General features: G+C 44.1%; 2 protein-coding genes across 10 annotated transcripts in view; one reads left to right on the forward strand and one right to left on the reverse strand.

Moving 5' to 3' along the window:
• Positions 1–64: 64 nt before the first annotated feature.
• LOC115136736 (basic salivary proline-rich protein 3-like) lies at positions 65–9,108 on the reverse strand. 6 transcript variants are annotated; one of them, XM_029672476.2, is made up of 4 exons: positions 9,032–9,108; positions 4,712–4,819; positions 4,226–4,345; positions 65–1,249 (listed from the first exon to the last, which is right to left on the reverse strand). In XM_029672476.2, the coding sequence occupies exons 2-4, from the start codon at positions 4,773–4,775 to the stop codon at positions 963–965; spliced, it is 471 nt and encodes a 156-aa protein (XP_029528336.1). In that variant the 5' UTR covers positions 4,776–4,819; positions 9,032–9,108; the 3' UTR covers positions 65–962. The 6 variants fall into 6 exon arrangements, with proteins under 6 accessions (XP_029528336.1, XP_029528335.1, XP_029528334.1 ...); XM_029672475.2 differs by lacking the exon at positions 9,032–9,108 and adding an exon at positions 8,914–9,025; XM_029672474.2 differs by lacking the exon at positions 9,032–9,108 and adding an exon at positions 8,914–9,025 and having other exon boundaries at positions 4,712–4,920.
• Positions 7,654–12,484, forward strand: part of LOC115136735 (hypermethylated in cancer 1 protein-like) — an 18,912-nt gene continuing 14,081 nt past the window's right edge. For 2 of the 4 annotated variants that reach the window (XM_029672470.2, XM_029672472.2), the window contains exon 1: positions 7,654–7,895. In XM_029672470.2, coding sequence (XP_029528330.1) covers positions 7,836–7,895 — 60 coding nt within the window. In that variant the 5' untranslated portion in view covers positions 7,654–7,835. Of the gene's footprint in view, positions 7,896–9,790; positions 9,986–12,484 lie in introns of those variants that run through there. The other 2 variants (XM_029672473.2, XM_029672471.2) reach the window with 1 other exon arrangement.

Raw genomic sequence — 12,484 nt, forward strand, 5'->3', positions numbered from 1 at the left:
AATTTTTTTTATTAATACCATCTTTGAGAACAAACAATCAAAATAAAAGCTAGACAGTCAGGGATAATATATATTTGTTTATTTAAACAGGCATTCAGGCCACATACCCATTGATTTTATTATAATGTTTGAGCAGAAGAACATAACCTTTCGAATGGCAAAATGCATAGAATTGCAGGAAATTTGCTTTAAAACTGCGAAATTTTCTCTGAGCTCCATGCCAAACTGTAGAATTGGTGAAAATTTGCTTTACAACAGCAAAATGCTCTCTACACCGACAAGATAACTTTCCCGTTCTAGTTAATAGACTACGTTAGAGTGAACTCTGGAGACGTCAAAATAATGAAACTATCAACCAAAAATGTTCATTTAAGGGTTACGGTATAGGCAGGCATAAGCTAAGGAAAACAAACACAATTTAATTTTATCGATGGCAATTTGAATGCAGAGATACCGTGACAAGTTCCTGAGGCCTATTGTCGTGCCATTCATTCACTGCTATCACCTTGTGTTTCAGCATGATAATGGAAGCTGAAAATGTCCCAGTTCTTCCATGGCCTGCATACTCACCAGACATATCACCAATTGAGCATGTTTGGGATGCTCCGGATCGATGTGTATGACAGCGTGTTACAGTTCCCGCCAATATCCAGCAACTTCACAAAGCCATTGAAGAGGAGTGGGACAACATTCCACAGGCCACAATCAACAGCCTGATCAAGAAGGAGATGTGTGGCGCTGCATGAGGCAAATGGTGGTCATACCAGATACTGAATGATTTTCTGATCCACGCCCCTTCTTTTTTTAAGGTATTTGTGACCAACAGATGCATATCTGTATTTCCAGTCATGTGAAATCCATAGATTAGGACCTAATGCATTTATTTAAATTGACTGATTTCCTTGTATGAACTGTTACTCAGTAAACTTTGAAATTGTTGCATGTTGCATTTATATTTTTGTTCAGTGTATTATTATTTTTTCATAACAGATGATGGGAGTCCCTGGGTCGCCGGTTTGCCTGGGCGGGGTCCATGGGTCGCCGGTTTGCCTGGGCGGGGGTCCCTGGTTCGCCGGTTTGCCTGGGCGGGTGTCCCTGGTTCGCCGGTTTGCCTGGGCGGGGTCCATGGGTCGCCGGTTTGCCTGGGCGGGGGTCCCTGGTTCGCCGGTTTGCCTGGGCGGGGGTCCCTGGGTCGCCGGTTTGCCTGGGCGGGGGTCCCTGGGTCGCCGGTTTGCCTGGGCGGGGGTCCCTGGGAAAGAAAAGTTTGACCACTAAAGTTTGACCACTTAGACCACTAGAAACCTAGTAAACTCGTAAATGATCAGTGCATCAAACAGTTAAGTAATGACACAGATTTCTTATGTCAAATGGATCAGTAATGTTCCCTCAGTGGTAGGTTCAGTGAAACATATCATTTGATAATGTGGGTAGACTGGGAATGTTCAGCCACACCATAGCTCTGCATTGAACTCATGGCAGGATTGTTACAGCGATGCTAGAAAGTAGGCCAACCACATGTGGTCTGACCCATTCTTACACTGTCTATTTTCTTATTATCAATCCATCCTCAACACTTTAACACTGTGAACATACCAGACTAGGGCTGATAGAGGATCACACCGGACACATCTCTTACCTCACACTACCACTCTCACCATTAAGATATCATAAATCCTGTATTTCCCCCCGATTTAATATACTCTCCCAAACTTTTCTATCACCTCACACTTTATTTTGCTCTTTCCTTTACGATATCCCACCCTCTCTTTCTTGTTCCCCTTCTTTCTCCCCCTTAGCCTGGTCCTGACTCCCTGGTTCCTGGGGCCTGGCCAAGGCGTGTGTCCCTGGAGAAGCCAGCAAGGAGATGGAGAGAGGGGGCAGCGAGGGGGCGAAGAGACAGGCTCCAAAACCACAGCTGCAGCAGTCTTTCCTTCCTTTCCTCTCTCTCTCTCTGTCTCTCTCTCTCTCTCTCTCTCCCCCCCTCTCTCTCTCTCTCCTGTCCTCTTTCCCTTCCCTTCCTATCTCTCTCTCCCCCCCCTCTCTCTCTCTCTCTCTCTCTCTCCTGTCCCCTTTCCCTTCCTCTCTCTCTCTCTCTCTCTCTCCCTCTCTCTCTCTCTCCCCCTCTCTCTCTCCTGTCCTCTTTCCCTTCCCTTCACGTTGTAAGGAACTGGCCTGGCACACTCCCCAGCTCTGCCATTAATCAGGGAGTGAGGGGTAGTTCAACGTGTGTGTGTGTGTGTGTGTGTGTGTGTGTGTGTGTGTGTGTGTGTGTGTGTGTGTGTGTGTGTGTGTGTGTGTGTGTGTGTGTGTGTGTGTGGGTGTGGGTGGGTGGGTGGGTGTATGTGTGTGTGTGTGCGCACATGTGGCTGAATGTGTGTGTTTATGCGTATGTTTGTGTGTGCTGATAGAGAGCTGGATGGAATGGGGGTGATGGTACAGAGACCAGGACCTCCCAACAAAGCTGAAGAGTTCACCCAGCGAGCGAAAGGGAGGGAGGCTGACAGACAAAAAGCCTGGTGTACAGATTGTGACTGCCAGTGAGAGACAGAGGACGAGCTAGATGATCTACAAAGAGGCAGAGATGGTCCAGGCCTTTCCCTATGTACATGACCCACATTCTTCAGGCAGAGAAGTGATGGGACTGTCTGTTATCCCCAGAATGACTCTTCTGCCCAAGACCAACATAACATTTTAAATACCTTTCACGAACACTTTGAGAATGTTCATGTGTGTGCAGCAGAGTGCAAATCAGGGACAAGACGCAAGTGTGTACGACAGGTAAGAAAGTACAGACATCATTATACAGGGACAGTTCCCTGAAGGAAAGCAGTTCATACAAAGTCCATGAGACCCCCCCCACCCCCTCCAGTCCATGCCCCTCCGGGCGTTCAACTGGAGGGTTCAACTCCCTCCCCTCCCTCCCCTCCAGTCCATGCCCCTCTGCCCTCCCTCTTCAACTCCCCTCCCCTCCAGTCCATGCACCTCCGCCCTCCCTCTTCAACTCCCCCTGCCCTCCCTCTTCAACTCCCCTCCCTCCCCTCATCCTCCAGTCCATGCCCCTCCGCCCTCCCTCTTCAACTCCCCTCCCTCCCCTCCCCCTCCAGTCCATGCCCCTCCGCCCTCCCTCTTCAACTCCCCTCCCTCCCCTCCCCCTCCAGTCCATGCCCCTCCGCCCTCCCTCTTCAACTCCCCTCCCTCCCCTCATCCTCCAGTCCATGCCCCTCTGCCTTCCCTCTTCAACTCCCCTCCCTCCCCTCCCCTCCAGTCCATGCCCCTCCGCCCTCCCTCTTCAACTCCCCTCCCTCCCCTCATCCTCCAGTCCATGCCCCTCCGCCCTCCCTCTTCAACTCCCCTCCCTCCCCCTCATTCTCCAGTCCATGCTCTCCGCCCTCCCTCTTCAACTCCCCTCCCTCCCCTCATCCTCCAGTCCATGCCCCTCCGCCCTCCCTCTTCAACTCCCCTCCCTCCCCCCTCATCCTCCAGTCCATGCCCCTCTCCCCTCTCTTCCCTGATTATCCAGGTGGGAGTGAAATGTGAAGAAAAAAAAACACTTCCAACCTGCTCACCCCCCAACGGGCCTCCCAGAATGCCTATCTGCTGACATCACTAAGCAGAGACCTGGCAAGCCAATCTCTTTCCTGCTCTGTTCTGCTCTCCCCTTTCCTCTTGCTCTCGCTAGCGCTCCCTGCTTCCTGCCCTCATGATGTCACACACCATATGGTTTTCAGCGAGTATCAAGCCGGAAAAGAGATTTAGTCGGCCGAGAGGAGAGGAGAGAAAAGGAGGGGGGTGGAGCGGGTGTGTGGTGTACGTAGGACACTGAAAACAAAAGTTTGCTCTGTAAGTGGAAGGTAAAAGGAGAGGAGGAGGAGAAGAAGAGGGGGTGAGAAGGAGAGGGTGAGAGGTAGAGGGGGTTTGAACTAGAGGGGGTGAGAAGGAAGAGGAGGTGAGAAGGGAAGGGCTATGCTGTGTGAGGCTAATGAGGACCAGAGACCACTCAGCGGACAGCCATATGCACCACAGACACCCAGCAGGCTGGCCTGCTCACACACGCACGCATGCACGCACGCACACACGCATGCACGCTCGCACACACACACACACACACACACACACACACACACACACACACACACACACACACACACACACACACACACACACACACACACACACACACACACACACACACACACACACACACACACACACTCATTGGGATTACCAATATACTCCCCCTGCATGATGATCCACAGGAACCAACAAACTGTAGGTGCTGGGGCAGCCCTGAGGGAGAGGACTGGCAGCTGCACACCTCTGGAGCTACCCCAACCAACACTTCCACCTTGAGTGATAAACGTATCAAACGTATATGTTATGATAAACATACATTTTCACACATCTGCAGTATGATTTGCAGAGATATTTCAATGCCACCAATTTACTCTTACCATAGCCATTTCTCTGAGAGGTGAATCCCCTACTATGCCTGTATTATCATAACTCATCCATGACTATTTCTAATCTGGATTTTTTTATGGCAAGATAATTGCTCACCACAGACAGAGGGTGAACTAGAATAGCGACCAAACAACACACAACAGCTCAGGACATTCAAATGACATGCCTTGCACGCCTATCCTCTAAAACTGTCGCAAAGCTGCTCATTACATTGACTTAAGAGAAGGGTGTGATTCAATGTTGAGCCTACCGTTCAATCTCTGGTGTAGGGTTGGTTCTCCAGGGGGAGTGCATTTGATAAGGACCGTGGCCATGTCCGCAGGGAGGGCAGGAGAGAAGGAAGAGTGGGATGATGAGCCTGGGTCAAAGAGAGAGAGAGAGAGAGAGAGAGAGAGAGAGAGAGAGAGAGAGAGAGAGAGAGAGAGAGAGAGAGAGAGAGAAGAGAATGAGCAGACTGCCCTGAGAGAGAAAAATAGAGAAAGTGGGAGAGAAAGACCCTTGGAAGGTTGGACTGGGAGCAGAGTGACGATAGATTCATCTGGTCTTGGTGTCTGGTGTAGGGCGGTGGGGTGCTAACTGCTAAGATGGCTGCAGGCGAACCATTATATCCCCTGGTCCATCCCGCTCTGCTCTGTACTGTCTTGACTGCAGCAGGCCACCTGCCAGACAATAATGGAGCAATAATAACTTGATTGGAATGTTATTAGTCACTCTGAGCGCAAATTGAAACAAGGTGCTCTGAGCCTTGGAGGGCTGGCGCCCTCGTATCTCCTCCTCACAACTGTCTGCAAAAAATTCCTAACTCATGTTGGGTCTACATCCATCCAAGTTGATCCAACCCTGCTCTAAAAACACACACACACAAACACAAAATTGCAGCCCTGACACCGTCGTAAATACACTGAGTGCACAAACATTAGGAACACCTGCTCTTTCCATGACATAGACTGAAGGGGTGCCTTTGAACGGGGTATGGTAGTAGGTGCTAGGCGCACCGGTTTGACCGGTTTGGTTTCATTTTCCTATGTGTATCAAGAAAGGTCCACCACCCAAAGGACATCCAGCCAACTTGACACAACTGTGGGAAGCATTGGCGTCAACATGGGCCAGCATCCCTGTGGAAAGCTTTTGACACCTTGTAGAATCCATGCCCTGACAAATTGAATCTGTTCTGAGGGCAAAAGAGGTTGCAACTCAATATTAGGAAGGTGACCCTGGAGGAAGTGGCTATGTATTCTGCATACACTCTCTCTCTCTGTCGCTTTTTCTCTCTGTCTCTCTCCCTCTCTCTCTCTCTCCCGCTCTCTCTCTCTCTCTCTCTCTCTCTGTTTTGTGTTCCAGCTCAGCACTCCTCAAACACAGTCCTTAATTCAATCATTGCTTACACCAGCAATTTGGAAGCTTTCTCAGTTCATTAAGAGTTCAATGTTTTAGATTTGTCCCACACCAGATTATGGTAAATTGTGTTTTAAAAAACTGAAGTTAAATGTCCAGTGCAGGCCTCTGGAGAGTGCTTGACATCTCAGATAAGGCCCTGTCTGGGAAGACCACTGTTATATCCAAACAGAGAGAGAAGAGAGGGGAGGGAAGAGAGAAGTGTACTTTAGGTCTACCTAACCAAATCAGCCAGAGTAGGAAGAGAAGTGAGAAACGTAATGTTGGCCTACCCAACAAACCACTTTTTCTGACAGTCTTGTTTTTTCTTATGCTGTGATATTCAGTACAAATACTAATATGTGTTTTACAACCACAACAAAACAACAACATTTGAATTAATAAAATGGTGTATTCCCATGTTATATTATTGTCCTATACTATGAAAATGTATCGAAGCTCTCTCACAGATCCTTAGATGGCCCATATCCTTGTCTGGTTCCATTCTGCCCACCACTGTGACTGAGGTTATCAACAGTTCATCATGGGAACCTGGAAGTGAGAGACAATACCTCCTATCCTCTCTCTCCTCTCTCTCCTCTCCACCAAGCTATGCCTGAGGCCTCGAGTGACTTCGACCACTCTAATGAAACAGCAGCCAGCAGCATCTTGAACTTGGATAATACCAAGAGGAAGACCCTGGATCAGAAGATTGTCAGCTGCTATTGTGATTGAAATACCACAACACACGTTGGCTGAGACACGAATAGGCTTCTACCCGGTAAGTGTCCTACTAAATCAACATCTTTTGTCTAAAGCGCAGCAACAAGATAATGATGGTGAAATAATCAGGGATCCGTCCAGTGGTGTTCATAAATACCTGTAGCAACTCTTATCATATTGACACGGTGTTGGTCAGACAATGGGAGGATTGGGTGTTGGAGGGAGCAGTCACAATCCACAGCAAGGCCTATAGAATCTTCTATAGGGAACGGTTGACTCGTTGTGATCATAAAAGATAAGACTGATTGAAACTCACTTTCAGTGACTCACTGATTGACCAAAATAACTACATCGACTTAATCAAATGTCTTCTGGAAACCTTGTTGATTTCTGTCATGTACAGTAAATATGTATTTTAGACACCTGCTAAATATTTGGTAGTTAGCACTATCAAATGAGAAGTTTACACTCAGGCATTTACAAACAAGTTGACATATCATTTCCTGTTCAAAATAACAGATTGTCTAAAATAGACAGCATATGTTCATATGAACAACATATTAACCTCAATGTATCTGATTTGAATAATCCATCTAATTGAGCAAAAAAGGGTCATGTTTTTGGTACAGTTTTAGATATTTTCTAAATTATGGATTATATAGATAGTTAAAATGATTGTGCCCATGTTTGTGTCATTATTAAGGGGAAGAAATGGCATCACATTAGAAAGTTTTGGAACAAATTATGACTGGTATTGGTATGGTTTTGTGTGCTTTACTGATGGGTTGATCTGTTCTATGCGAAATCCATTGAGGTTGCCCCATTACACTGGCATGTCTGGTAATACAGTGAATCTGACAGAAAATGTTCACATACAGCTTGGAGTATGGATAAAGTATATACACTGAAAAAACAAAGCAATAGTGTAATATGGATTTTTCATAATTCCAAATATAATATAAGCACAAAGTGCAAATTAACTGGTTTAGCAGTGAATGACGGTACCTTTACGCAACGAAGGCTGCTGCTGCTGCGCATTACATCCTAGAATGCCAACCATTGGGTGTCGCTGTGGGCGCATCCACCCCGCCATAAACCTTGGTCTGATCGGACCCCGACCAAATCTGAAGAGGTGTCTGATATAGTACTATAGCACGTGAGAAATTAAAGAGTGTGCGGGACAGAGAGAACGGGCGAGCAGTGATAGAGAACAGGAGAAAGCACGGAAGAGGTTGCTAATAGCACGGAATTTTGGGCGAGTGAGCGTGGAAGTCTGGATGGGGGAATCACGAGGAGGAGAACTCACAAACGGCCACGACACCAGACATGAGTCCGAGGTGGGTAAATGACAGATGTGAGAGAGATAGAGAGAGCGCGATGCCCTCCACTAGCCTCATGCATATTGACATCCCGTCTGGATACTTACTGCGACTTTAGGTGCATTTAGTCAGTGAAGGCAATAGGCTATAAAAGCTCCCCTACTTAAGTATATATTTATAAACTTTAAAAAAACATTTGTGTCTGACAGCTGGCAAGTATAGACTAAATTTACGCGTCCGGAGCTGGCATGTTATATCGCATTTTTAAAACGTTATATTATCGTGAGGTTGCTTAAAACAAAATCTCTCGTGAGCATCTCTAGGCCTATCTGAAAAAATCTATTGAAGACAAGTTGCATTTTTTTTCCTGGAATGATTCGAGAGAGGAAACATGCCTTAGTAATTCAAAATAATGTTGTTAACGTATTAAGATGTTCGCGATAAGGGCAAAAGGCCCATTCGCAATGACAACAAACAGAAAGATTGAATAATTAGTAGCCAAAGATTGTATACATATAGTCAATTGATAGAAAAAAATAATTTGACATATGCTCAGCTTCTAAAAGTTGTACAACTGATGTAAATGACAAAAGCTGGTTGAGAGAGATTTCACGATTTTCAGACTGTCAGCCAATAGTGCAACTATAACTGTACTAAAAATATCAACTCCTAGGCTAAAATAATTTGTTATTGTACAAACATGATCAATTTCAGAAGTGTGTACTACTGTGTGTGGAACACTGAATTACTATAGGTCTGAAAACAAAAACAAACCTGCATAAAAGCCCTAAACAACCCTAACAGCTTCATTATGAATATATTGTAATTATTTTGAGCTTAACTTACAGTACAATTTATGTGTACACTTAATCACCTGTTACTGCGTATATATTTAGCCTACCAAAAACATAGAGGTACCTTTTCCGTTCCAAAATAGGCCCACGTTTTACGCACGAAACAACGTTTACGCGCGAAAACAAATAAGGCCAATGACTACACCACTAGGTTACTATATAGTGCATGGTTGCAGGATTACCTTATAGTTATATTTGATGGATGGATAAAAATATCAGGGGACAGAGTTCTGCTCCTCCCCGCCCACCTCTGTCAGTGCGCCGAGTCTCGCAGGATATGGACTGTGGCAGTTTACTTACTGTAAGCTCTTGTCTGCTTGTCTTTACGTAAGCAGGTGAGTGAGACTCGTTAGGCCTTGGGCTACAAACACTTGACACCAAACTCTAATGATGAGGTGGCTCTAAGTTAGCCAATGGGGGTTGGACTGTAGAATGTCACATCCGTATAGGATATCAAAGGTTCACTCACTAGGACTAGTACACAATTTTACTAGGACTAGTACACATTTTAAGCACTATCATACGATTAACCTTATCAGTAGGTTTAATTGAAATATCCATGAACTAAAAGGGTGTAGTGTTGTAGATCAGTTTCAGTCAAATGGCATAAGAATAAACCAGCCATCATCTATCGGTGTGTAGACTATTTCCTCATAGTCTAATTGTTGACAATATGCATTTTTGTTACGGGTCTCATATGTCTCCAAACTTCAGTTCAGTGTAGGACTGCAGTGGGCCGTGTGATATACAATAAAGACCTGTCTCTTTAAGACGAAGCCGCGATGTGTTGTGAAGTTCAAGTGGGGGTCAGTTGAAGTTCCTGCCCTGGAGTTTACCTTTTAGTTTTATTAAAGACTGACATCACATGGGGCGCTAAAACACTTAGGGTGCATAGAGGCTCCATTATCATCCCCGCGCACGTTATTGCCTCGAAACAAAAAAAATGCCGAGGAAATTACAAAATAAAATAGGAGGAAACTGATGCTGGACTAAAGCACGTATTTTTTATAGGAAGGGGTGAAAAAGAGAGGGAGTGGGGAGGGGCAGGGAGAGCGAGAGAGAGAGTATGAAGAGAGTAACAAGAAATTCATAGCAATTAATAATAAAAAGAGTTGGCAGTCGTGCTTGGAAAACTGGCATGGTTTTTGGAGGCTGGCAGTTCAAAGTTGAAACGTCAGAAATTACTCCAAAAGACTGTTGAGATGATCATTAAGGGAGACTTAGATCGGGTGGCAGAAGAGATCGGGCATCCAGGTAACGTTTCAATACCAGCTTTTTAAAGTCCAGCACAGCTACAGATCAGGCAACATTATTGAGACCAATATTGAACTTTTTAGCGATCTTTATGTGAACATACGGGGTTTATCGCGCGTTTAGTGTTTGGTTAATTTGTGTGTCTTTTTTAAAGCAAAACATAATCGCGTTTTCCTAATTTTGCGATGGAACCTCTTAGTCTATATATTTGTATTTGTAAAAAGAAATGGTTGCTTATGTGAGGTATCTTTTGTTTAATTCAAACATTCTCATGTCCACTTGACCAAACTACGAATATCCTACATAACTGTATCATGCTAATAAATGGATCACTGGACTAAGTTCTGTAAAGCTACAGCAAGGTAAGATTTCTGTTGGATTATTTGCTGTGAAGTAGGCTTAGCCTATATGTCACCTATTGCCATCAGATGGTTGTGTAGTTATCTAGTTGTATACAGAAAACAGTGTAGTTAAGTCTCTGGGTGTTCAGCATGATGCCTCATCCTCAGTCAGAGGTAGGTTGATGCAGTGGGTCTCAGTGCAGAGTTCACACCCCACCACCGTGCAGCTATAGATCACAGCTCGCCTAGCATCTGACTAATGAAGGGTTCATGGCACTTCTCATGGAGTTGATTTCATTTTAGGGAGAGCGATGATTGCTTTATCTTCTGTACCTGTTCCGTTCCTCTCCCAACCCCTCTGTACCTTTATATGACAACATTTAAGTGCTGTCGTTTATTTAAACGTTCTGTTTAGATAAACGACAGCACTTAAATGTACAGAGAGTGTATGAAATACAATGAATCCATCAAAAACATATTGACAACACGTTACGCATGTATAGGCCTATGTCATAGGCAATCACTAATCTACAGTTATTTCGATTAAATGTAAGGCTGCTTGAATTTCCCTTTGTACATTGTTTGTGGAGGGGATTTAGTGTAGACTCATGTGGTTATCTGACTGAGATAACGATGGTGATTTGTCTAATGCGAGGACAAGATTACAAGAGTAGGGATGAGAGAAGGCGAGATTTAGGATACCTAAATCATGTATATCATGTTAAAATTGTTTTGTTGTGGAAAATGTAAATCTTTTAAAGAAAATAGGCCTATAAACCTGAATAACAAATGACTTCTCAAATGGTCCATTTCTTAATACACAACCTATTTAAAGGTCTATAGCCTAATGGACACATTGAGTATACATATCATTACATTTTCTAAAACAGTTGACAGGGCTCAGGAGTAGGCCAGTCTATTTTGTTAAAAGGACTTTGAGTTTGTAGGCCTATAGGCCTACTTCTCCTCTCGGTGTGTATTCAATCAAATCTAATGATTTATTTAAGACATGGTTGCATAAAACTAGACTTATCTTTTACAACTTTACAAACTTTACTGCAGGAAAAATATAGTTTTAAAAATGAGGCACATTTTTAAGTAAGTATTGTTGGCTTTTCTTATACAAGTTAGTAGTGACAAGGAAACTAACAGCAAAAACCTATTATAAAAAAAAATACAAACATATTTTTTAAGAAACCATTTTTCTCTGTCCATCGATAGGCCTTGAGTACTTTGATTTGGTTTTTGAGACATCGCTATAACAATTATGGTAATAAGGGATCGTTTTGTCAATTTGACAACTGCTATCACTGTGGCTCTGAGAAAGAGGCACATTTAATAACGGGGGATCGTGTGAACATGTCTACGGCGGGATTATGAAAGGAAATCTGGGGGTCTGTATTCTAGAGAGACGAGGCGCGCAACTCGGGAGTTTCAGCTGAGTGTCTCTTTTGAAATGCCCCTTATAAGGAAGTCAACGACAGAGCGAATCAAATTCATATCCAAGATAAAGGCGTAGTTGCGTTGATAAGGTGACAGACTCATTTTGGCGGCTGTGTCTAACCATCTAAACTCACTTATCTAGCCTTCTGACTATAGAGGAAGTGTAAAATGCAAATGTCTCTGGCCTTGTCTAAAATCAAACAATGTCGATATAATTCGAGCCATCTCTCTGCACTGTTTAGGCTAAGCGCAGGACACCCAGCCCTTAGGCTACTTATAAAGCCTCAAGTGTGGTTTTCATTAAATAAGGTTTCATGCTCTACTGCTTTTATACAACCCATTCACAAAAATATCCTGCTACGTAAGGCCTTATAAGCTATAGAGCTCAGCGGCTCACAGATTTTCCTTGTGGTTTGACAGGGTTCATGCTATGCCAGTAAACAAAATGACAACTGCAATGATAGATAGTATTTCACAGCATCAAAAAACAAACGGTTTAGCTATTTCCCCAAATGTTCGTTTTTTACTCGAAACATTCATTTAGAATAGACTAAATAAAGCTTGCATTAAACACAATTAGCATTTAATTTGCTGTCATTAAGTAGATATTTTTTTCTTTGCAACGTTAATTTATTATTATGTGCCTTAAATAAACCATTCTCAAACGAAAAAAGACTACACTGATGTCCCAGATCAATATTGTTGTGTTGGAAGT

The sequence above is a fragment of the Oncorhynchus nerka genome, linkage group LG11, assembly GCF_034236695.1.
Source record: "Oncorhynchus nerka isolate Pitt River linkage group LG11, Oner_Uvic_2.0, whole genome shotgun sequence".
Lineage (NCBI taxonomy): Eukaryota > Metazoa > Chordata > Actinopteri > Salmoniformes > Salmonidae > Oncorhynchus > Oncorhynchus nerka.

Excerpts from the sequence above, each read along its gene's own strand:
- LOC115136736 (XM_029672476.2), bottom strand. The coding sequence starts at position 4,775 with ATGGCCACGGTCCTTATCAAATGCACTCCCCCTGGAGAACCAACCCTA. Across the intron at positions 4,346-4,711 it reads CCTACACCAGAGATTGAACG|GTGGAAGTGTTGGTTGGGGT; the intron begins GTAGGCTCAACA and ends TTATCACTCAAG. Across the intron at positions 1,250-4,225 it reads CATGCAGGGGGAGTATATTG|GGACCCCCGCCCAGGCAAAC; the intron begins GTAATCCCAATG and ends TTTCTTTCCCAG.